The sequence below is a fragment of the Sphaerodactylus townsendi genome, linkage group LG05 (genome assembly GCF_021028975.2).
Source record: "Sphaerodactylus townsendi isolate TG3544 linkage group LG05, MPM_Stown_v2.3, whole genome shotgun sequence".
In the NCBI taxonomy this organism is placed as follows: Eukaryota; Metazoa; Chordata; class Lepidosauria; order Squamata; family Sphaerodactylidae; genus Sphaerodactylus; species Sphaerodactylus townsendi.
Genome location: NC_059429.1, coordinates 8,485,923 through 8,511,908, shown reverse-complemented (window position 1 = coordinate 8,511,908; position 25,986 = coordinate 8,485,923). Strand labels below are relative to the sequence as shown.

Genomic DNA, 25,986 nt, shown 5'->3' with positions numbered 1-25,986 from the left:
TGAAAGCATTCTGTGTCTCACCCCCCTTCTTTCTTTCTTTCTTTCTTTCTTTCTTTCTTTCTTTCTTTCTTTCTTTCTTTCTCTCTCTCTCTCTCTCTCTCTCTCTCTCTCTCTCTCTCTCTCTCTTTTTCCCTCACCTGCTAAAAATGCCCAATATTTGGTCCGTTATCATCTGTTCTCATCCACATCTCCTTGCACTGGTTTTCCAGACCCCCACCCATTGGGCCTCATTGCCCTTCCCTGAAACCATAATCATTTCTCTACATCCTTCCTCAAGCATGATGCCCAGAACAAACCCAGGACCACAGAGGAGATCTCTCTCGAACACTCACGGTCAGAGGCGCAGCCTGTGACCTGGATGCTGGGCTTTTATTAACGTGGCTTCCAATGGCGTTTGCCGTTCATCAATGAACTCTCCTTCAGCTTGTGACTGACCACAACCCGCCTGTGGTTGACCACAATCCTCCGACATGGGGGCCGTTTCTCCAGCTGCATATACTGCAGTGCAAACAAAAACAAAAATGTATGAAAGAGAACAGCGCGAGAAATACGACAATGCGATTAGGCGACACAAACAAAGGGAAGCCATCAGAGGTACCGCTGATATTAAGCTAAATACCAAGATGATAAATATGGGGGGATGAGGAATATGGAGGAGGGATTACTCAAGAAAGTAAGGCTGTGCGCCAGACTTGGCATAAGGGCATGTTTGGACATCTGCTGAGGCCCGCAGTTTGACTGAGGGCTCTGAGCCAATTCGGTGCCCAGTGCTAATGGAGGCAGGAGAATAGGAGACAACCGCATGCGCTGCTTCCAGTAGGGCAGGGGCCGGCACCGTGAGTCTGCTGTCAGGAACCTCGGTAGGGACCTATTTCCTGGGAGATGAGCAGCGTCCTGGCTCCTCCTTATCCCTGTTGGTGCCCTCAAGGCTAGAGAGAACGTGTGGGGTCTTGCAGCTTAGCCAAAAGGGAAGGGGAGGGGAGTTGCAATGAAGAGCCCCTGTGCCCACTTCAGCAGGTCCTGGGAATTGATTCAGAATGCAGACATTAGATTTTTCCAGTGGTGGGATCCAAAAATTTTAGTAACTGGTTCCCATGGTGGTGGGATTCAAACAGTGGCGTAACTAAGGCAAAAATCACATGTCAAAATCACCAATTAGTAACCCCCTCTCAGCACACACAAATAATTAGTAACACATCCCAGAATGCCCCAGAATGCTCCCTCCACGTCCTGGCACTCGCCCGGGGCGTCACACTCCCCCATCCCGTGGGTGCTACGCCACTGCATGAGGGCTGGCAAATCGCCTTTAAACTCTTCTTGCCTTGAACACCTTATAGGATGGCCACAGGTCGGCTGTGACTTGACAGCCAAGAAAGAAAAATCCAGAGGTGGGATCCAGCAGGTTCTCACAGGTTCCCGAGAGTAGGTTACTAATTATTTGTGTGTGCTGAGAGGGGGTTACTAGGTGATTTTCCCATGTGATTTTTGCTTTAGTTACGCCCCTCGTCTCAGCAGTAGTGCACAGAACTTGAAGCAGTCTAGAAGGAGGTGCACTGGCGTGCATTCGTTTCCCGCCCAAGGACCGGTGCAGCGGCTGCGTCCTTGCCACAGCCCCGCCCAGGAATGCCCCACCCCTGGGAATGCCCGCCCATGCCCCCATCGTGCCCCGCCCAGCCCCATTGGCGCTACGCCACAGTTTGAATCCCACCACCATGGGAACCTGTTACTAAAATGTTTGGATCCCACCACTGGGCCATGGGTAATCGGCCATAATGAACAATAACATTGGTTGTTTGAATGCTATAGCGACTAAATCAAATCACCGAGCCTACTTTATTGCACGGATCATTCTGCCATGTGCTTCAAATGCTGCCACACAGAACTTGGCTGCATTGTATGATGGCGTGTTAGAGAATTGGAACTTGGGTTTCCCAAGTTCTAGTCCGACATCTTCACCACGGTATCATACCGGCTCTCCAGTAGATGGTTGCCCTCCGTTAAATGCAAGGGAGAAAGTGCTTTTAAAAACAGCGAGTTGTCACCTTTGACACACGGGGATCTGACGCGAATACAGCCATGCGCATCCTTGAACGCGGGCGATGTGTAATAAGGTGGCTTTTAAAAGATTCATATCGGAGTCACAGCTCACACTGACTCTGAGAGACAGAGAGGCCCAGAGGCAAAGTGTCTTGAGCTAAGCAACTAGGAAAGGATGCCAGAACGCCAGAGACTCTTCTGTGCATCGTCAGATAACTGCACGCTTCCAAATAAACATCTCGGCTGTAAGTTTAAAAAAGCATTAAAAAGATTAAACCAGTGGTGAGGATAGAAGACCAGCTTGAGGGAGGGGGAGGGGAGCTGCATGTAAAATGGGGCGTTTATGACGGTCTCCCAGCAAGCATAGGGGTGGGCAGGCTGTGGCTTAGTGGAAGAGCTTCTGCTTTGCGGGCAGGAGGTATCCGGTTCGATCCCCGGCCCCTCCAGGCTCAGGCAGATAAGTGATAGGGAAGATCTGTACCTGTCATCCTGGAGAGACATTGCCAGTCTGAGCAGACAATACACACCTTCATGGATCAAGGGTCCAAAGTCAGCGGGGTGTTGTGTAGTTTCCGAGCTGTACAGTCATGTTCTACAGAGGCGTAGCTACAAGGGAAATGGGTGTGTGCGTCGCACTGGGCTCCCGCCTGGGGGAGCAGCAAAATTTTCAGGTTTGTTTTTTGTATTTTTTAGTTTTTTTCAGTTTTGGGCCTGCGGGTAATGCATTTTGTAGGCTAGCAGCACCAACATTTCAGGGAGTTTTCAGGGGACTGTCCTGATGACACCACCCAAGTTAGGTGAGGTTTGGTTCAGGGGGTCCAAAGTTATGGACTCCCAAATGGGGTGCCTCCATCCTCCACTGTTTCCAATGAAGAGTTCTGCTGAGTTTTTAGCCCCCAACGTTTTATTTCCAGTCTCAAAACATTTTAGCAATTCTTTTTGTGAAAACGTTTTTAAAACGTAGTAAATAGATTGCACAGCAGGTGAAACTGTTTTGAAAACATTTCCGGCTAAAGTTCAGTCAGGATTTGGGAAGAGGAGGGACTTCAGGGGGGCGGGGCGGCATAATGCAATAAAGTCCACGTTTCAAAGTGCCCATTTTTTCCCCAAATAAACTGATCTCTGTTACCTGGAGATGAGCTATCATAGCAGATCTCCAGCTGCCACCTGGACGTTGGCATCCCTTGCTGTGACCCCATACAGTCCGCCTTCCAAAGCTTCTGTTTCTTCCAGTGGAATCAATCCCTGTCGTCCAAAGATCAGTAGGAAGCCCAGGATAACTCTAGGCTCCACTGGGTTTTGGTACCTGTTGGACTAGATGACCTCTGGTTGTACCTTTTAAGCCTCAATTCACCTTTGAAACTGTTTACTGGTCACCTTTGCTGTCACGGGTTTACAGGGAATGCAAGACAAATGCTGTGAACACTATGGACGATTCCCCATTGAGGATTAGATGCATGCTCATCACTCCAAATAGCCAGGTTTCCTGCAGAACTCCCCACTACACCAGCGCTGAACGTGCATTCATCCCGTTTCTGGCGCTTCCCCCCTCCCCCCGCTCAGCACACGTTATTTTAGAACCGGTAGACCTTTTCAAAAAACATGTGGGCAATATGGAGCGGTGGGGAAGTTGGGGGGTGAATCCAGATTCGAAGTACCTGCCCTTGCGAGTGACATGGAGCCTCCCATCCAATCAGGACGCAGTGGGCTGTGCGCGATATGTGCACAGCCCTTTTAAAAAAATGTTGCGGACCGGAGATCCACGTGGATACGAAGCTACATAGGGCCGGTTTTGACCGATTGACTGAGTAGAAGGCAATACAAAGCAGTGCTGCACGTCGTATCCTCGTGGATACATGGAGGTGCGCAGAAACAGGGCTTTGCTTTAATTGCCCGTTTCTTCGTCTCCGCGTAGAGTCGTTCTGCGCATGCTCGCGGAGACATGGATCCGTCAGTTTGAAAAGTAAAAAAATTAATTCCCGCTCCAGTACAACGCTGCAGCCAATCAGGATAGCCCCTGAGCGGATCGCGCGTTTGATCCGCCAATAGCGGGGACTCCTGCGTGGCTGCTGCGTTTCTGGGAACAAGCGGGGAACATGAAACTGTGCTCAAAAGGTCCCGAATCTAAAACCGGTTTGCATCTACTTCCATTTTGGAAGTGGGGAATCGACCTATGCTTGTTGGAACACTTTGCAAGGGAACCACAGCGGCGGGATTTGGCAAGGGGAGGATTGTGTAGGGAGCAAAAGCAGGTCGAGGGTCCGCATCGGAACTGCAGAAAGCGAAACGCTGCCCGTGTGCGTGGGCTGATTCGGTGTGCTCTCATTTCATTGCAGGGTGCGCGTTCCTTACATACTGTGCCCGAGATTCCGCCATCAAAGCCCAGACAGCCCTGCATGAACAGAAGACGCTCCCGGGGGTAAGTCCGTCCGTTCTCCAGGCCTTGGTAACTCCCATGGTAGACTGCTTCCAACCGTCTCTTGCGAGGGAAAACCGTTGGAGATGTTGAACGTTCCCAAAAGACAAGGTTCCCAGATTGACTCTTGCAGAACTGGACTTTCTTTTATTGCGGTTCCGTCTCCTAGTGTTTGTTGTGGCCTTTCAGTCACTAAATGGTTGGCCGTGGGGCACCCCAAGGATTACTTATGTCCTCGTGATCTTCCCTGTATTTTAACCACTGAAGTTCTGGCCGTTCGTAGGCATCCGGTTGCCCTGACGATCCAAAAGGAGCAGCAGTGGCGTAGGAGGTTAAGAGCTCGTGTATCTAATCTGGAGGAAGCCGGTTTGATTCCCAGCTCTGCCGTCTGAGCTGTGGAGGCTTCTCTGGGGAATTCAGATTAGCCTGTGCACTCCCACACATGCCAGCTGGGTGACCTTGGGCTAGTCACAGCTTCTCGGAGCTCTCAGCCCCACCTACCTCACGGGGTGTTTGTTGTGAGGGGAGAAGGGCAAGGAGATTGTCAGCCCCTTTGAGTCTCCTGCAGGAGAGAAAGGGGGGATATAAATCCAAACTAAAAAAAAATCCAAACTCAAAACAAGCCAAGTGGGTGGGTGCTTGGTTCCAAGGTACCAGCGTCACACTGACTGACCTGGTAGCCAATGAGAGATGGCGCTGAAGTCCAAAAGGAGGGTTGCAGTACAGAGGCCCTTTCCGCACAATGAAAATAAAACATTTTGAGGCCAGAAACAAAACGTATTGCTGAAGGCTTTCACGGCTGGATTCAACTGGTTGTGGTGGGTTTCCCGGGCTGTGTGGCCGTGGTCTGGTGGATCTTGTTCCTAACGTTTCGCCTGCATCCGTGGCTGGCATCTTCAGAGGGGTATCACAGAGCGAAGTCTGTTATAGCTACCCCACCTCCACCCATCCTGCCTAACAGGCTGGACACAGTGTGTAAGAACATAAGAACATAAGAACATAAGAACAAGCCAGCTGGATCAGACCAGAGTCCATCTAGTCCAGCTCTCTGCTACTTGCAGTGGCCCACCAGGTGCCTTTGGGAGCTCACATGCAGGATGTGAAAGCAATGGCTTTCTGCGGCTGTTGCTCCCGAGCACCTGGTCTGTTAAAGACTTCCCTCTGTGGTACACCTCTGAAGATGCCAGCCACAGATGCAGGCGAAACGTTAGGAACAAGATCTACCAGACCACGGCCACACAGCCCTGGAAACCCACCAGAACCACAAGAAATAACACGTATCTTCTGAAGAGTTCTGCTTAGTTTTTAGCCCCAAACGTTTTATTTCCAGTCTCAAAACATTTTATATGTATCCTCTATTTTCGCAATTCTTTTTGTGAAAACGTTTTCAAGACGTTTTCACTTGCTGTGCAGAGGCCTTTACAAAGTTTTGTAAGCCTCTCTTGAGTCCCTGGACTTCCTCCTTGACACCTGAGCACTTGGAAGGCCACAGTTGGACACCCTTGCTTTAGAGTTTTAAAGGCAAGAAATGCATAGAGGTGCTTTGCGGATTTGCTTTGCCTGGCAGGCCCTATCTCGCACTCTGCACACCCCCATGAGTTACCAACTCTTCCTGGGGAGGGCTAGCTGTAACGAACTAGTAAAGTCCAGGCAAAAGTAACCGTTATGAGTTCTTTATTGAGCTGGCATTCTTAGTCAGAAACAGGCAATGCGAGAACTGAAACCCAGATTACAACCCACAGCTTTTAGCAGACAGGCTCCCGCCAAAAAGGAATAAACAAGGCAGGATTTCACATGAAGTTTCACACAGACTGGCAAGCAAGTAAAAGATAACCAAAACAGCTAAATTCCCCTTCCCGGGCGTTAAGCCAAGAGTTTCCAGCAGGAACCTCGTCAAGGTCAGAAAACACACACACACCACTTTACACTAGCTTTCCCTTTTTGGGCACTCCGCTGCCACCACCTGATCGTTTGAGGACTGCCCGCTGGGGAAGATCAGGATTTCCCAGCTTCCTTTCCAACTGTGAGGCCTCTGCCTCAGTTTCCCCCCTTGGTTCCACTCTCCTGGGTTCCACAGGGTAGATTGGAGATCCTGGCGGAAAAGCTGCTCGGCCTTCCGCTCTCTCCTATTTAGATAGCGCAATCAAGAGAGTGGGGCATACATGGTACAGAGAACTGTCCTCCAAATCTCTGGTACCTGGTTGGGGAAGGGGAGGAGTCGAAAGAAAAAGGGGGGGAGGAGGAGCCATTTCTCCACCGTATGTATAGCACCTTAGGGTTTCCTGCCCATGAACAGCAGCATAGGATTTCCTTAGTGGCCTTCCATCCAAATTCCCAGGAGCGATTCTGCTTAACTGCCAAAATCTGATGAGATTGCGCAAACCCAAAGTCATGCAAGGGAGGGGAGGGAGGGGGCCGGCATCTGGACATGGCCCACCCACCCTAGCGGAGGGAGGGGGAGGGATAGGTGGCATGCAAGGGAGGGAAGGGAGAGGGGGAGGGGGCCGGCATCTGGACATGGCCCACCCACCCTAGTGGAGGGAGGGGGGAGGGATAGGTGGCATGCAAGGGAGGGAAGGGAGAGGGGGAGGGGGCCGGCATCTGGACATGGCCCACCCACCCTAGCGGAGGGAGGGGGAGGGATAGGTGGCATGCAAGGGAGGGGGGGGAGAGGGGGGGGGGGCCGGCATCTGGACATGGCCCACCCACCCTAGTGGAGGGAGGGGGAGGGATAGGTGGCATGCAATGGGGAAGGAAGGAGAAGAAAGAGGGGGAGGGGGCCGGCATCTGGGATCATGGCTCCACCCACCCTAGCCCGTGGAGGAGGAGGGGGAGGGATAGGTGGCAATGCAAAGGGCTGAAGGAGAGGGAGAGGGGGGAGGGTCGGGCGGCATCTGGACATGGCCCACCCAACCCTAGCCGGAGGCGGGAGGGGGGAGGGATGGGTGGCATGCAAGGGAAGGAAGGGAGAGGGGGAGGGGGCCGGCATCTGGACATGGCCCCCCCCCCCTAGGGGGGGGGGGGGGAGGGATAGGTGGCATGCAAGGGAGGGAGGGGAGGGGGGGAGGGGGCCGGCATCTGGACATGGCCCACCCACCCTAGTGGAGGGAGGGGGGAGGGATAGGTGGCATGCAAGGGAGGGGAGGGAGAGGGGGAGGGGGCCGGCATCTGGACATGGCCCACCCACCCTAGCGGAGGGAGGGGGAGGGATAGGTGGCATGCAAGGGAAGGAAGGGAGAGGGGGAGGGGGCCGGCATCTGGACATGGCCCACCCACCCTAGTGGAGGGAGGGGGGAGGGATAGGTGGCATGCAAGGGAGGGAAGGGAGAGGGGGGGAGGGGGGGCGGCATCCCTGGACATGGCCCCACCCACCTGAGTGGAGGCACGTGAGTGAGTGGAGAGATCCCGATCACGGTCCACCCACCCAGCCGGAGTGAGGGGAGGGATAGGTGGCACGCATGGAAGGAAGGACCCGGGACACGGCCCACCCAACCCAGGGAGTGGAGGAGGAGAGGAGGACAGGAAGAGGGGCCGGCATCTGGACATGGCCCAACCCAACCCTAGTGAGGTGGAGGACAGGCACGCAAGGTCAGACCTGACACGGCCCCAACCCAACCCCAGTGAGTGGAGGGAGTGGACAGGTGGCACGCAAGGGGAAGGAGAAGTGGAGGAGGGAGGAGGGGGCGACATCCTGGACATGGCCCCACCCACCCAGTGGGGGGGGGGGGGGAGGGAGGGGGGGCATGCAAGGGAGGGAAGGGAGGGGGGGGGGGGGCCGGCATCTGGACATGGCCCACCCACCCTAGTGGAGGGAGGGGGAGGGGGAAGGGGCCTGGAAGGGAAGGAAGGGAGAGGGGGAGGGGGCCGGCATCTGGACATGGCCCACCCACCCTAGTGGAGGGAGGGGGGAGGGATAGGTGGCATGCAAGGGAGGGGAGGGAGAGGGGGAGGGGGCCGGCATCTGGACATGGCCCACCCACCCTAGTGGAGGGAGGGGGGAGGGATAGGTGGCATGCAAGGGAGGGAAGGGAGGGGGGGGGGGGGCCGGCATCTGGACATGGCCCACCCAACTTAGGTGGAGGGAGAGGGAGGGAAGGGGAGAGGGGGGAGAGTGGGGCCACGGGTATCTGGACATGCAAGCCCACCCACCCCAAGGTGGAGGAGGGGGGGAGGGGATAGGTGGCATGCAAGGGAGGGGAGGAGGGGAGGAGGAGGGAGGGGGCCGGTATCTGGACATGGGGCACCCAAATTTAGTGGAGTGGAGGGGGGGAGTGGATAGGTGGCATGTAAGTGGAGGGGGAAGGGAGGGGGAGGGGGCCGGGAGTTGGACATGGCTCACCAGGGTGGAGGGAGGGGGGAGGGATAGGTGGCATGCAAGGGAGGGAAGGGAGGGGAGGGGGCCGGCATCTGGACATGGCCCACCCACCCTAGTGGAGGGAGGGGGAGGGATAGGTGGCATGCAAGGGAAGGAAGGGAGAGGGGGAGGGGCCGGCAGATCCTGGACATGGCCCCATCCCAACCCTAGTGGAGTGGAGGTGGGAGGGATAGGGTGTGGCATGCAAGGGAGGGGAAGGGGAGAGGGGGAGGGGGCTGACATCTGGACATGGCCCCACCCAATCCTGGTGGAGGGAGGGGGGAGGGATAGGGTGGCATACAAGGAGGGAAGGGAGGGGGGGAGGGGGCCGGCATCTGGACACGGCCCAACCAACCCAGGTGGAGTGGAGGGGGAGGGATAAGGGTGGCAATGCAAAGGGAGGGGAAGGGAGAGGGGGAGGGGGCCCGGCATCTGGACATAAGCCCTACCCTAGTGGAGGGAGGGGGGGGAGGGATGGAGTGGCTTATCTAAAGGGGGGGAGGGAGAGGGGGAGGGGGCCGGCATCTGGACGTAGCCCACCCATGGCGGAGGGAGGGGGAGGGATAGGTGGCATGCAAGGGAGGGAAGGGAGAGGGGGAGGGGGCCGGCATCTGGACATGGCCCACCCACCCTAGTGGAGGGAGGGGGGAGGGATAGGTGGCATGCAAGGGAGGGGAGGGAGAGGAGGGTGTAAGGGGTGGCATGCAAGGGAGGGGAGGGAGAGGAGGGGGTAAGGGGTGGCATGCAAGGGAGGGGAGGGAGAGGAGGGTGTAAGGGGTGGCATGCAAGGGAGGGGAGGGAGAGGAGGGTGTAAGGGGTGGCATGCAAGGGAGGGGAGGGAGAGGAGGGTGTAAGGGGTGGCATGCAAGGGAGGGGAGGGAGAGGAGGGTGTAAGGGGTGGCATGCAAGGGAGGGGAGGGAGAGGAGGGTGTAAGGGGAATTTAGCATACAAAGGGAGAGCAGGGAGAGGAGGAGGGTGGGGTGGCATGCAAGGGAGGGGGGGGTGTAAGGGGTGGCATGCAAGGGAGGGGAGGGAGAGGAGGGTGTAAGGGGTGGCATGCAAGGGAGGGGAGGGAGAGGAGGGTGTAAGGGGTGGCATGCAAGGGAGGGGAGGGAGAGGAGGGTGTAAGGGGTGGCATGCAAGGGAGGGGAGGGGGAGGAGGAGGGTGGTTTATAAAGGGGTGGCATTAAAAGGGGGAAGGGCAGGACAAAGAGGAGGGTGTAAGGGGTGGCATGCAAGGGAGGGCAGGGAGAGGAGGGTGTAAGGGGTGGCATGCAAGGGAGGGGAGGGAGAGGAGGGTGTAAGGGGTGGCATGCAAGGGAGGGGGGGGAGAGGAGGGTGTAAGGGGTGGCATGCAAGGGAGGGGAGGGAGAGGAGGGTGTAAGGGGTGGCATACAAAGGAGGGGAGGGAGAGGAGGGTGTAAGGGGTGGCATGCAAGGGAGGGCAGGGAGAGGAGGGTGTAAGGGGTGGCATGCAAGGGAGGGGAGGGAGGTACAGGTTTTTAAATGGTGGGAAGCGCTGTGAAGTCACAGCTAACTTATGTAGGGTTTTCAAGGCAAGAGAAGTTTAGGGGTGGTTTGTTATTTTTTTCTTTTTTTCCATTTAGCCTTTCTTTGGCATAAACAGTATAAAATCACATCTAAATTGCATCAAAATGCAAACTTGCAACATAGAACAAATGAAGTTGATTCATACATACTGTTGCTTGTGGGATATTTCCAGCAGAAAGTTCGCAGCCATTTTACAGAATGTAGCATCAGAATTATTCTAATAAGAACAATAGTCTACTTAGTTTATCCAGCTCGCTAGGTCGTCATAGAAAGCAAGTCCTAGAGTCTTTGACTCTCTAATACTTGCACGATTGGGACAACGGAATAATGCTCGTGGGATTAATGTTGCATCTAATTGGTTGCATCACATGAACACACCGTCTTTTGCACATTCATCTGGGTTGTTATAAGTCTCAACCTGCGTCAGTATGGCAGAAGGGAAAACATTGAAGCGAGCGGAGTGATCAAAAACTCTTCTCTGATGCTCAAAGGATTGGTCAGGTGCACAGATAGGAGTGCCATTCTGATAATATGTTGTAAAGAGTTGATTGTTAGATGTAAGGGTGAACAAGTTCGGATTCCTGCAGCTGCCCAGAGTTAAAGTGTTATCAGATTCTGAACAAGGATTAAAAGAGGATCATAGAGAGGAGTCCAAGGGTATACCAATTGATTCGATCTTCCCTCTCTATCAGTGAGAACCATAGAATTACTCGGTAGTCTGATAGTATTAGGGTGAAATTCAAGAGAGTGCTTAATATATGTATAATGCAAGTGCAGCCAAATTTTCAAATTCGGTCGTTCAGGACCGTAAAAGTCCGTCTGTAGACCAGATGAGTCGATAAATTTGGCCATAAAGTTCTAAGCAGAGAGCCGCATAACATACGCAATTTGGAAGGCCCATGATTTTACAATTTTTTTTTTGATTGAACCATATTCAAAGAGTCATCCACTGCGTTCAACCAAATGGGAACACCATATAGTAACTGAGCTTCTACCGTGTTTCCCCGAATATAAGACAGTGTCTTATATTAATTTTTGGTCCCCAAGATGCGCTATGTCTTATTTTCAGGGGAAGTCTTCTTTTTCTGTGTTCTGTTCGTCGGGCATGCTTCCAAACAAAAACTTTGCTATGTCTTACTTTCGGGGGATGCCATATATTTCGCACTTCAGCAAAACCTCTACTACGTCTTATTTTTGGGGGATGTCTTATATTCAGGGAAACAGGGTATTTTTGAATTAAAAACTTTGACTGCTGCTGGAACAAGGGCATGGCCCTTTCCATAATAGAAGCGCACAATGGCATGAAAGCTGTTAGTAGCCGCTGCCATAGCAGCTTTTTTTATGGGGTAACCAGGAGTGGTTTGTTATTGCCTGCCTCTCCTTAGCAGCCCTGGGCTTCCTCGGTGGTCTCCCATCCAAGTAGTAACAAGGGCTCAGCCGGCTTAGCTTTTGCGATCTGACGAGATTGGCTTGCCTGAGCTATCCAGGTCAAGGGGCTCCCCCCCCCCCTTGCAGGCACTGAGAAACGCCTCCCGTTCATGACATGACTGTAAAACCAAGTATCTGTAATAATGGTAAAAGGTAGCAAAACAGAGGTTTAAACGTCGGGCTTAAATCCATTAGCGCATTATGTAATAGATAAGTAGCGATTTGTTAGGAAATTGGAATTACCAGGCCTCAACATATAAAGAAAAGGAATCGGGGCTGGTGCGAGGAACTTTGCATTGTTGTACAGCTGTTGACACTCAAAAAGCCCCGGAAGGCTTAAAACCCGTCCTGGACGGCAGGTGCGGCCTGTGAAGCTCCTGGAATTCTCTCAGTTCCCTTGGAGAAAAAGGCTACTTTGGAGAGGGGACCCTATGGCATTATACCCTGCTAAGCTCCCCCCACCCTCCCAAAAACCCCCACTTTCCTCAGGCTCCACCTGCAAAATATCTAGAAGAAGAAGAGTATTCCACTGTTGAACAGCCCTTACCGTCAGGAAGTTCTTCCTGACGTTTAGGGGGAATCTCTTTTCCGGCACCTTGAATCCATTACTCCTTGTCTTACTCTCTGGAGCAGCAGAAATAAGCTTGCTCCCTCTTCAACATGACACCTACCTTGAGCCCCGCTTCCAGCCTCCGTGCAGGCCTCCCCAGGCTCTGCTGGCCTGCACGGAGACTTGGGGTGGGGTAGGGGTGGGGTAGGGATGAGGCTCAGCCTGCACAGAGGCCGGGGGCGGGACTCATCAGCAGGTGGCCCCGCCCCCAGAGCCTTGTCCCCACGTGTGGGGAGCTCAGGGACGCCCGGAGAAGGGGTTGTCTCCGGGCACTCATCCCCCCCCCCATACATCTCTGATATCATCTCTTAACCTTCTCTTCTCCAGACTAAACATATCCAGCTCCCTCAGTCTTTCCTCGTAGGGCATGGATTCCAAACCTTTTCCCATTTTGGTTGTCCTCCATTCCAGCTTGTCAATATCCTTCTTGAATTTTGGTTCCCAGAACTGTACACAGTATTCCAGGTCAGATCTGACCAGTGCAGACTAGACAGGTGCTGTTACATCCCTCACTCCAGACACTGTGTTATAAGTGAATGTGCTTGCTGCAGACAGAGTAGGAAGTGAAAGCGGGGCTAGAGGAAATACATACATACAAGAAATCTTGCCACAGCAGACATTCACCTCCACCACACAGCAACCACCTGGTACGTAATCAGCCATTCTGACCCAAGAGTGGGCCTATTGCCTCTTGTACCTTGCACTTCACATATTTGATGAAGCTTTCCTTGTCGCAGCAAACCTCCTGGCCCCACCTGGAAGTGGGCAACTTTATGCAGATCTGCCCTAGTCCTGATTTGCTTTCCTCTAGGGCAGCGATTCCCAACCTGGGTTCCGTGGTACCCTGGGGGTGCTGTGAGCATGTCCCAGGGGTACCGCGGAAACACTACCGGCCCCCCTCAGTTTTGTGGTGTCTCCTGCTGGCGCCAGCAAGGACGTGGAGCTGGACCAGGGGGCAGGGCCTGCCGCAAGGTCAGCAGCCAATTCCCACCCACCTCCACCCCCGTGCTTCCCTTCACCCTGGGAGGGGAAGGTAGGGGGGGCAAGCAGGGGCACTGGGAGGGGAAGGTGGGGGGATGGCAGGGGTACCGTGAGATATGAAGGAGGAGGAGAAGAGGAAGAGGAAGAGGAAGAGGAAGAGGAAGAGGAAGAGGAAGAGGAAGTAGAGGAGGAGGAGGAGGAGGAGTTTGGATTTATATCCCCCTTTCTCTCCTGTAGGAGACTCAAAGGGGCTTACAATCTCATTGCCCTTCCCCCCTCACAACAAACACCCTGTGAGGTGGGTGGGGCTGAGAGAGCTCCGAGAAGCTGTGACTCGCCCAAGGTCACCCAGCTGGCGTGTGTGGGAGTGCACGGGCTAATCTGAATTCCCCAGATAAGCCTCCACAGCTCAGGCGGCAGAGCTGGGAATCAAACCCGGTTCCTCCAGATTAGATACACGAGCTCTTAACCTCCTCCGCCACTGCTGCTCCTGAAGAGTGAGGTCAAGGGTACTGTGATGTCGAAAAGGTTGGGAAACATTGCTCTAGGGCAAGGATCAGTCCTCTGATTCCAGAAATTCTTCTTGTGCAGGAGGAAAGCACCCTCATTATGGAACAGAGCCAGAGAACCCGGCCGACTTAGGCTTTTCTTGGCATGCCTTGAACCAAAAGAGCCAACGCCCTCTGTGTGCTTTGGACTCCACGAGGGGCAGGTGGCTGCAGGTCAGATGAAAGCAGTGGGTGGAGCCACCCTGTGGCAATAGACCACCACGAGGTGCCTTCAGAAAGTGCTGTGGTTGGAGATGTGACACATCCCCGTCTTGAGAAGAGAGGCTGCTCTCCCCAGAGGACTGCAAAACACTAAATAATCTTAATATGTCAGTGGTGTGTAGGGGTGCCAAACTCCAAACTGCGGCAGCTGGCGGCCAACTGATCTCCAGGCCACAGAGATCAGTTCTTCTGGGATAAATTACTGCTTTCGAGGGTGGACTCTATGACTCAGTGGTGGCGAACCTTTGGCACTCCAGATGTTATGGACTACAATCCCCATGCCAATTGGCCATGCTGGTGGAGGCTGATGGGAATTGTAGTCCACAACATCTGGAGTGCCAAAGGTTCGCCACCACGGCTCTGTGTCATTACTCTGAGATTTAGTTTAGAATTATGGATCAGCCCAGTCGTGTGTGTGAGTGCAGTTTATAGAAACTTCCCAAGAGATAAGTGTAAAAGGTAAAACTTACATTTATTCAAGCATCTCCAGTTCACAGCCTTGTTTCAGGAAAAAGGTAGATAGGAAGAAACCCGAATCTAAGAATTACTTTCCCTACGGCAAGTGGGCGCTCTGACGCACCTTCACGTGCGTACAGGTGAGAGACTGCTTCAGTGGGAAAGCCCCACTAAGGCAGGCAACCATCGTCCGTGCGCTCAGGACGAAGGCCAGGTCAGAAGTGAGACCAGCATGGGGAAGAAAGGAAGTTAGTGGGCGGTCTCCTGGTCCACACAAGGAGGGCAAACAAGAGAGGCAACAGCACAGAGATACACAACACCCCCCAGTATACAGGCATGCAGAAGTTGCTTATTCCAACAATTACACCTCACTGAAGTCCTTCCCCTCTCCTCCCCTCCCCTCCCCTCCCCAAACTTCCAGGTATTTCCCAAACCAGAGATGACAACCCTTAGGGCGTACATTCCCACCTCTGAACACTTCCTGAATTCCACTTGGCAACCTTCTTTCTCTCTCTCTTTAAAAAAATCCGGCCTAGTAATAAAAGCACCAATCCAAAATGTATGTTCTTTTGGCAAAAAGAGTGAACCCCGCATCTTTTTTCCTCCTCCTCCTCCTCCTCCTCCTCCTCCTCCTCCTCCTCAGCTCCATTCTCCATCTTCTGCTTTCTTTCCCCCAGAGCAATTTCATGTTATTTGCAGCCGTTCGGGAGCTCATGAAAAGAGATGCGGCACGTTGCTCTGAAATACTAAAAAGCATCATTCTCTCCCCTTGCCCTGCCTTCAAATTTCACTTAACAAGAAGTTTTTTTAGCGCAATACATGATCACAGCTGGCTGTCAATAACCCTTTTCAGTTGTGGCTTGTTAAAGGCAGCAGCTATTGAAGGCTGCCATTTCAGTTGCTTGGGGACAGTAACTTAGGCTGACCAGACGTCCCGCTTTTGGCGGGACAGTCCAGCCTTAAAACAATTTGTCCCGCGTCCCGCGGGTTTTTTTCAAGTGTCCCGGTTTTTGAAAGGCTGCCGCACTGCCTTCTGGGGCGCAAGGCAGTGCGGCAGCCTCCCGCGCGCACGGCCGCAGGAGCACGGCCTTTTCGGGCGCTCCTGTGGCTGTGGCCGCCCGTGCCCGTCCCGGTTCACAAAGATGACCATCTGGTCACCTTACAGTAACTGCATCGGGCAGGAGGAAAGAGAAGGGACAGTCTGGTAAAGGGGACTTTTTTACTAGGATCGCTCCTGATTTCCTACTTTCTGGCCCTAACAAATCATCACCCCTGTCATGCTTAAGAATCTCAAATTGTGACTGTTACAGTTGTAATGTATTGTGTTGTACTGTATTATTCGATTTGTATACTGCCCTCCCCCGAAGGGTTAAGGGCGGTGAACGACAGCAGCATAATAGCAAACATCAGTAATCATAACATCAAGCAGCAAAACGTCAATAAACCTAGGATCAATAAACATAACATTATAGACATAGCATTATAAACAACAAGAACATCATAATCTATAAGGCAACAATAATCATAGCAGCAGACATAATCAACATAGAAGAAGAAGAGGAGGAGGAGGAGGAGTTTGGATTTATATCCCCCCTTTCTCTCCTGCAGGAGACTCAAAGGGGCTTACAATCTCCTTGCCCTTCCCCCCTCACAACAAACACCCTGTGAGGTGGGTGGGGCTGAGAGAGCTCAGAAGAGCTGTGACTAGCCCAAGGTCACCCAGCTGGCGTGTGTGGGGGTGACCGGGTGTACAGGCTAATCTGAATTCCCCAGATAAGCCTCCACAGCTCAGGCGGCAGACATAATACATAGACATAATAAGCCTAGATGGCGACTTTCCCCCTCTGCAGAAAACTGCAGAAAACACTGCAGAAAACACAATGACCCAATGACCCCCATCCGGGGGTTTGCAACCTGCGGCTCTCCAGATGTTCATGGACTACAATTCCCATCAGCCCCTGCAATCTACAGCCACGTTAGCACAAGAAGCCTAGTCTAGGGACCAATCTCAAAAACACAGCATCATATCACTAAACTAAACCTAAAACAAATCTAACTATGCCTAACACTAGCTCTACAGAATTTACAATAAACACATTGCGTAACTGACCTTTCACACTCATTAGTACAGCTTGGGCGTTTGTCAACATTCTGTCACTGGCGTTTTCCCCCCTCAGCTGTTAAGTTGATAGGGCGTCACGGAACCCAACCAGTGGGGCAGGGAAGGGATCTAAAACAGGCAGAGGTGTCTTTTCTCCCTTGCCCGAGTCTCTAGAACAGGGGTCTTCAAACGATGCCCCCCCAGATGTTCATGAACTACAATTCCCATCAGCCCTGCCACTTAGCCATGCTGGCAGGGGTTGATGGGAATTGTAGTCCATGAACATCTGGAGGGCCATACTTTGAAGATCCCTGCTCTGGAATTTAAATCTATGTAAGGATTTTGTTTACATGCCCACTTTGAAGGTGGACTTACTTTTGTGAGTACAGTTATGACCCTCCCCCCCCCCCCACACACGGTTCTCATACAAAAGAGCATGGCCATGCACATACTGCAACTATCTTTTCCCTGGAATTCCTAAAAGCAACACCCTCCCCCGATGAAATGCCGCAAGGTGGGCGCCTGCCGCTGCGTTTCAGATCACGGAGGACTCTCAGCCACCTTCGCCGGCTCGCACTCGCGACCGGCAGCAACCTAATTGGCGTGTCTTCTAAACCAAACCAACACATGGCTTTGCATGTGCCAAGTCCTTGTGTCTCCTGCTAGCAGACGTGTGCGCACACCCGAGCAGAGTGTTCCCTTTTGCGCTAGAACAACCGGCCGTGTAAGAAACTCGTCCTGTACAGTCGTGGCTGTTTCAGATGTTCCGGGAGGCAGCCAGGGCTGCGGTACCCAGGTCTGCATCAAGTAGATGGGTCTCAAGGGTGAAGAGCCCCATCCATGGCTGAACGACAGTCATTTGCTGACAGAGAGGGTCTCCACTAACTGCATGTTCCTTTGTTGCCGAGGAATGTGAGGCTGGAGCTCTGGCTGTGATGAGAAGGCTTCTCTCCAGTTTGGCTTCAGCATCATATAGGCCTTTATTAACTTCACGGTTCCCATGACAACCCTGGCTCTTTCCGACAAGCTGGGATGATTCAGCTTCTCTTTTGGAACTCCCCAAACCTACACTATACTATGGGACAGTGATGGCGAACCTATGGCACGGGTGCCAGAGGTGGCACTCAGAGCCCTCTCTGTGGCCACGCGTGCACAGAGTTCGTCATGTGATAATAGTGTACTTATTTCAGGGAGATTATTAGAATTAAACCTGAGACCTAGTTTTGGGGAAACAGTGTAGGTGACTCTGTTAAGCGCTATTAAACCCTACTGATTTTCATGGGAAGAAAGCATGATCCTTTACCTGTGAGTAAGCTTGGTTGCTGGCAATGGGGTTTGCTTCTGAGTAAACCTTCCTAGGGTCGTGATTCACTCGTTTGAAGTGTTGCACTGTTGCCTCAAAGCAGAGCCACCTTCTACCACCAAGCTTACTCCCGAGTAACGCATGCCTTGGAGCCAACCGTTTTCTCTATACTAAAACCTCAGTATTCAGGTTAAATTGCCATGTCACCGCTTTTCGGGGCTGGAAAAGGATGCTCAGACGACATTCTCACCTGGCATTTTGCACCAGGAGTGATGTACTGGACAAGGGTTGGCTACCCAGCCAGCGTTTTATTGGCCTAAACAGGGTTTTGTTGAAGGCTTTCACAGCCAGATTCAACTGGTTGTGGTGGGTTTTCCGGGCTGTGTGGCCGTGGTCTGGTGGATCTTGTTCCTAACGTTTCGCCTGCATCTGCGGCTGGCGTCTTCAGAGGTGTATCGCAGAGAGAAGTCTGTTGCGCACTGCGTCAGCCGCAGATGCAGGCGAAACGTTAGGAACAAAATCTACCAGGCCATGGCCACACAGCCCGGAAAACCCACAACAACCAGTTAAACAGGGCTTGTCACTTGGAGAATGCCGTCCAATCAAAATATCCTGGCAAGCTGTGAGTGGTACAGGCAGGCAGCTCATAATGGCCCACAAAGATGCATATGTTGAAGCAAGGTTGGGGGTGATTTGCAGCATACTGTACATGCATATGTTTGGGGAAAGTCGCGTGTTTTGAATGCGAGCCGCATTGTGCTGGTGGCTGGAGTCATTTTCAAAGCACATTTGGCACCTTCATCACAAGAGTCCTCTCTTTCCTCAGTTGACTGATTCTTTCCCATTTCTCCTTCTCCAAGTAGTGGAGCAAATCCAGATATGTAAAAAAAAAGTGTACCCTTCGCAAAAAGAAATGCACTCTGGCAATTGGGGTGCTGTGTGGTTTCCGGGCTGCATGGCCGAGTTCTAGTAACATTCTCTCCTGATGTTGTGCCTGCATCTGTGGCTGGCCTCTTCAGAGGATCTGACGGTAGTAAAGCAAGTGGAGTCTATATACCTGTAGAATGTCCAGGGTGGGAGAAAGAACCATTTGCCTGTTAACAAGAGTAAAGGGTGCAATTAGCAAGCTTGATTTGCACGTGTTGGGCGGGATCCACCCATTTAGCATTGTGAGTAACCACAAAAATAGCATAATCGATTCGTGAGGGCATCTGCATTGTGGCAGCCTGGCCTTGTGTTCCCTTTGGTTGCTTACTGCCTAGAGACACCCTTTGTCCGGGTGGTGTTCATTAGTCACTGTCTTGATTGCAGTGGTTCTTTCTCCCACCCTGGACATTCCACAGGTATATATACTCAGTGGTGGGATCCAAAATTTTTATTAACAGGTTCCCATGGTGGTGGGATTCAAACTGTGGCATAGCGCCAATGGGGCTGGACGGGGCAAGACTGGGGCATGGCCAGGCATTCTGGGGCGGGGCATTCCTGGGCGGGGCTGTGGCAAGGACGCAGCCGCTGCGCCAGTCCTTGGGCGGGAAACGAATGCACGCAGGCGCAGGCTACCACGCCCACCGGTGCACCTCCTGCTAGACTGCTTCAAGTTCTGCGCGCTACTGCTGAGAGGAGGGGTGTAACTAAGGCAAAAATCCCATGGCAAAATCACCAATTAGTAACCCCCTCTTGGCACACGCAAATAATTAGTAACCTATTCTCGGGAACCTGTGAGAACTTGCTGGATCCCACCTCTGTATATACTCCACTTGCTTTACTACCATCAGATCCTCTGGCCAGCCACTGATGCAGGCGAAACATCAGGAGAAAATGCTACTAGAACACAGCCACGCAGCCCGGAAACCACACAACACCCCAGCGATTCCGGCCGTGAAAGCCTTCGACAATACTCTGGTAATTCCTTTATGGAAAAAGGGCAATTCAGTTTAGAGGCGCGGGCAGGGACACAACTCTGCTGTCCAGCTGCAGCAGGAAGATGGACTGGTTCAATCGTTCCCACTACAGGGATGGGTTAAAATTGCTGATTGCCTTGAAATGAGGCCAGAGCAGTGACCAGGGATGTTGGTAAGGGTGGGGTTCATGGGTTTAAACCCCCATCACATTGCCTCAGCTGTGCACCCCTCCTGCCCAGCTGTGCCTCCCCCCGGACCGGGCTGAGTCGACTTCTCGCAAATGAGCGCCGCCGCCGCTGCAGAGTCCTTGAGAGGCCTTAGTCCCCACTCCCAACAAGAGACCAGTGCACGGGGGGGTGGGGGGGCATGCGCGCAGCGGAAATAAGGAAAGCCACCCGAGCTCAAAACCTGCTTCGCGAGAAGTGAAGAAGAAGAAGAGCTTGGATTGATATCCCCCCTTTCTCTCCTGCAGGAGACTCAAAGGGGCTGACAATCTCCTTGCCCTTCCCCCCTCACAACAAACCCCCTGTGAGGTGGGTGGGGCTGAGAGAGCTCAGATAAGCTGTGACTAGCCCAAGGTCACCCAGCTGGCATGCGTGGGAGTGCACAGGCTAATCTGAATTCCCCAGAGAAGCCTCCACAGCTCAGGCGGCAGAGCAGGGAATCAAACATGGTTCCTCCAGATTAGAATGCACCTGCTCTTAACCTCCTACGCCACTGCTCCTTTCTTTCTTTCCCCGGCCGACCGGCTGGCTTGCAGCTTCCAAGCATGGGATGCCGGCTGCCTGTGCAGGTCCGGGTGGCTTCCCTTATCTCCGCTGCGTGCGCGCACCCCCCCCCCCCACCACGCACTGGCCTCTTGTTGGGAGTGGGAACTGACCCGTTGCTCAGTCACAGAACCCACCCCATTTAAAATCTATACCAAGCCCTTGGCAGTGACTCATGGAGAGAAACAACGGGCACACTCTTCCAAGGGACAGTAGTTCTGCTGGATGTACACCCTGGGAGTGACTGAATTATCCAGTCATACCCATGGAAAGATAAGCTCTTCGGGGAGGTTGACTGGAAAGGAGGCACAGCCAGGACAAAATCATTCAGAGTCATGACAGGCAGCCTCCTCAGTAGCTTGTGCTCACAGAAACTGCCCATTATTTTTGTTAATTTTATTTCTAGTGGTTGGGGATTTATAGCCTTTCTAGCGGAAGGGAGAACACCGTGTGCAAGAGAGAAGTCAGTTCAGCACAGCCCGGCCTCTTGATGCTCACAGCCTCCGGGCAGCAAATCAAGCCAATCGAGAAGGACACTTGTGGGGCCGGAAGGGCCTGCAACACACCCCTTCGGAGCGGCTCCTTCCTGGTGGGTGTCCACCCGAGACTTCTCGATGCGCAGCGTCCCCATAATCGCTCTGATGGATCGAGTCTGCCCCCACCTTGTGCGGCTGTGTGATTTTAATGCGGTGTAATGGCTCTGTCTTTACGGAGAGCTGTGAGTCTCTGGATGCGATCGTCTTGGGGCAGCCGGGGCCACGGAGCAGAGATGACGCTTCGGTGCTCATGACTGACCCATAACAGTGACAGGCTGTCGCTGACCATCTCTCACACGAAAACTCCTTCCTGTCCCTTTGCTGCTTCTTGGTTTCCTCATTTCCTGCAGACAGAAGAATGATTGACTCCGGGGACTGCCCAAACCAGGACCTCAAAGCCAAGGCAGCTGTGGCTTCCCACACGTAGCGGTTAAGAGCAGCTGTACTCTAATTGGAAGGAACCGGGTTTGATTCCCCGCTCTGCCGCCTGAGCTGTGGAGGCTTATCTGGGGAATTCAGATTAGCCTGTGCACTCCAACACACGCCAGTTGGGTGACCTTGAGCTAGTCACAGCTCTACGGAGCTCCCTCAGCCCCACCTACCTCACAGGGTGTTTGTTGGGGGGGGGGGAAGGGAAAGGAGTTTGTCAGCCCCTTTGAGTCTCCTTACAGGAGAGAAAGAGGGGATATAAATCCACCTCCTCCTTCTCCTCCTCCTCTTCTTCTTCTCCTTCTCATTCTCCTTCTTCTCCTTCTTCTTCTACAATAGCTGCAACAACCCCATAATGTTTGGCAATATATAACTGTTGCTGTCCTGTGCATACCAGTAGTTGTACCCTTCTACATCCATGGAAGTCAACAGATGTATCAAGGTATAACTGTTTGGGATGGAACTAAGCATTGAAAGGAACATGCTGGATTGGGCCAGAATCTTGCAAACAATTGGCTCATTCCGCACATGCAGAATAATGCACTTCCAAACTGCTTTCAGTGCTCTTTGAAGCTGTGCGGAATAGCAAAATCCACTTGCAAACAGTTGTGGAAGTGGTCTGAAAACACATTATTTTCCGTGTGCGGAAGGGGCCAATTGTGAAAGTGGATTGAAAGTGCATTATTCTGCAGGCGCGGAAGGGGTCCTTGTGTTTATGCCCAAAACCCATGATAGGAGTCTTTAAAACACACACACACAACATACACACACACAAAGAAAATGCAGACCAGGGGACGTCTGGAGGCAATGTCCCTTCAGCAATGTGACATCCCTCTCCATAATTTCCTAGCATTCGTCACATTCATTTGTCATAAGTCTCTATCCCTTTTTGTTGTGAATAAAGAAAGGGAAATGTGCAAGCAGTTTCTGTCTGGATTGCGTGGGAAGAAGATTAAAACTGGCTTACTTAACCTTTTCCTGACCAAATGAATTCTTAACGGCTCTGTCCCATCATCTGTTCTTTCCTGGCCTTTCACTTTTCCTTGTTTGTTTCTCTAGTCTTTAATATTTACAGTAAGAAGTAAGAATTTGGGGCAGGAAACTATAGTCATATTTATTTTTGCTTTGGGGTTGCCTTGTCTGTTTGCCGTAGAAAATTTGACCTGGGGGTAGGTGGGGCTTTGGGAGGGGGGCAGAAGAAGGGGAAAAAATGTCTGGTTCCACTTAGCATAGTATCTGCCTCTCCTCGTTAATTTCAAAATCTCTTGCTGCACCTTGCTTGTGCAAGATCCTCTGAACACATGCAGAGTGCATTTGGCTTGCTACTGCATAGCCAGAATCAAGTTCTTGCCCTCATTTCCTAAAGGACTGAATTGCAGAAGGCTTGGGAAGGTTTAAAATCTGGAATCTGGCGCTACAGAAGGTTTAAAATCTGGACTCCATCACTAAACAGCCCTATCTACGAAAGGGTGAGGGGACACAATGGGAGAATTTAAATATGTCTGAGCCCTCCCTGGAGGGGAGGGAGGGGAGGGGTGGCATGCAAGGGAGGGGAGGGAGGGAGGGGTAGCATGCAAGGGAGGGGAGGGAGGTGGAAGGGCCCGGTTTCTGGACATGGCCCACCCACCCTAACGAAGGGAGGGGAGGGGAGGGAGGAGAGGGGTGGCAAGCAAGGGAAGGGGAGGGAGGGGTGGCATGCAAGGGAGGCGAGGGAGGGGTGGCATGCAAGGGAAGGGGAGGGTGGGGTGGCATGCAAGGGAGGGGAGGGAGGGGTGGCATGCAAGGGAAGGGGAGGGAGGGGTGGCATGCAAGGGAAGGGGAGGGAGGGGTGGCATGCAAGGGAGGGGAGGGAGGGGTGGCATGCAAGGGAGGGGAGGGAGGGGTGGCATGCAAGGGAGGGGGAGGGAAGGGGTGGCATGCAAGGGAGGGGAGGGAGGGGTGGCATGCAAGGGAGGGGAGGGAAGGGGTGGCATGCAAGGGAAGGGGAGGGAGGGGTGGCATGCAAGGGAGGGGAGGGAATGGGTGGCATGCAAGGGAAGGGGAGGGAGGGGTGGCATGCAAGGGAGGGGAGGGAGGGGTGGCATGCAAGGGAAGGGGAGGGAGGGGTGGCATGCAAGGGAGGGGAGGGAGGGGTGGCATGCAAGGGAAGGGGAGGGAGGGGTGGCATGCAAGGGAAGGGGAGGGAGGGGTGGCATGCAAGGGAAGGGGAGGGAGGGGTGGCATGCAAGGGAGGGGAGGGAGGGGTGGCATGCAAGGGAGGGGAGGGAGGGGTGGCATGCAAGGGAAGGGGAGGGAGGTTTGGCATGCATGGGAAGGGGAGGGAGGGGTGGCATGCAAGGGAGGGGAGGGAGGGGTGGCATGCAAGGGAAGGGGAGGGAGGGGTGGCATGCAAGGGAGGGGAGGGAAGGGGTGGCATGCAAGGGAAGGGGAGGGAGGGGTGGCATGCAAGGGAGGGGAGGGAGGTGGAAGGGCCCAGCATCTGGACATGGCCCACCCACCCTAATGGAGGGAGGGGAGGAAGGAGAGGGGTGGCATGCAAGGGAGGGGAGGGAGTCCCTCCCTGAATGCTGAAATGTCAAATCCTGTGCACATGTGCAAAGTGCGGTTCCCTTCACTGCACAGAAACCACATACTGGAACCTTAATATCTGGTATTAGATGATGGATTTCTAGGTTGGAATGAAAGAGATTTATAGGCAGATATAACTCAGGAGCTTCCCATTTTAGTCATTAAAGAGGGACTAATTGCCGTGTCCCCCACCCTTCAGCTTTCCCAACAGAATTTTGAATATTATCCCCCAACCCCCAAATGTACAAGGTAGAGTCTTGCATTCTGAAATCTCTCTTGAGAGGAGAAACGTGCTAATTAAAATCAACAGTGAACTCCTGACAGAATTATAAGCAAATAACTTTTCCCTGGAAAGCGGATATGCTGTGCTGAAGATGTGTGGCTTCTCCTAAGTCTTCTGCTCAGGCAGCTACTGTGCATCGCAAGGCAGGCATGTACATTTAACATTTAGTACACAGTTAAATTCCATGTTGCCCTCTATTTTAGCCTAGGTCTTCCAAGCACAGGTAGCACTTGGGATAAGGCTAGCAGCGTGTTGAAGGAGGACAATTGAGATTGCTAAGTGACATCACTGTAGCCTCACCCTTGACAACATCAGGCAGGGGAGCGTGTGTGCCCTGCGCCCCTGCCACGCCCCCGCTCTGGAACTCCCCCGGAATGCCCAAAACACCCCCGCTCCACTTATGCCACACCCCCACCCTGGAACTCCCCCGGAACGCCCAAAACACCCCTGCTCCACTTATGCCACGCCCCCACCCTGGAACTCCCCCGGAACACCCAAAACACTCTCGCTCCACTTATGCCACGCCCCCACCCTGGAACTCCCCCGGAACACCCAAAACACTCTCGCTCCACTTATGCCACGCCCCCACCCTGGAACTCCCCCGGAACGCCCAAAACACTCCCGTTCCATTTATGCCACACCCCCGCACTGGTGCGCGCCTGGGACAAGATGGCACATCTCACTCCCTGGGCAATACGCCACTGACATCAGGCGCCCCCCCCCCCCCCGATGAATCTCAGCTAGCTATTCTTTGCCTCCTGACTGTAAATGCAGGGTTGCCAGTGAGGAAATACCTGTAGATTTTGGGCTTGGGCAGGGGTGTATGTTTGGAGAATGATGCCCAGGGGAAATTCTCAAACTGCATCCACAACATCTTGCAATTTGTATTTTGTATTTGTATTTCGATTTATACCCCCGCCCTATCCTCGCAGGGCTCAGGGCGGCTAACAACATAGCAAAACAATATACAGTGGAACCTCGGTTTTCGTTGGTATTCTGTCCAAAAAGAATCGATGAAAACCGAAACCGATGAAAACCGAGGCAAACTTTTCCATAGGAATCAATGTAAATCCAATTCATCTGTTCTAGGCACTCCCAAAAACATACCAAAAACAATTTTTGATGAATCAACATAGTGTTTAATGCTGAAAACAGTAACAAACAATCACACGAGGACCAGCTTCAGAGCCAGTGGACCAGTGTCGCACCAGAAAGCTGTCCAAAGAGGTTTGTTTCTGACGCCTCTTTAAGATTTGTCTGAAATGGGGCAAGACATTGTCATGAAACAAGTTGCAGACGCGGCCCGCAACAGCTTTGTCCGGGTGATTTTTCTCCACAAACCCCTGCACCCTACTGCAAATCGATGAAAACCGAGGCAAATCGATGAAAACTGAGACAAATTTTTCACTGAAAAAATCGATGAAAACCGAAATTGATGAAAACTGAAGGCAATGAAAACCGAGGTTCCACTGTACATTAAAACAGAGTAAAAAG

At 52.9% G+C, this 25,986-nt stretch overlaps 1 protein-coding gene across 1 annotated transcript in view; it reads left to right on the top strand.

Moving 5' to 3' along the window:
- The window catches only part of CELF5 (CUGBP Elav-like family member 5), a 108,763-nt gene that overhangs the window by 39,416 nt on the left and 43,361 nt on the right, over positions 1 to 25,986 (top strand). The window contains exon 2 of the mRNA XM_048497758.1: positions 4,374 to 4,456. Within this exon, the coding sequence (XP_048353715.1) occupies positions 4,374 to 4,456 (83 nt within the window). The remainder of the gene's footprint in view (positions 1 to 4,373; positions 4,457 to 25,986) is intronic.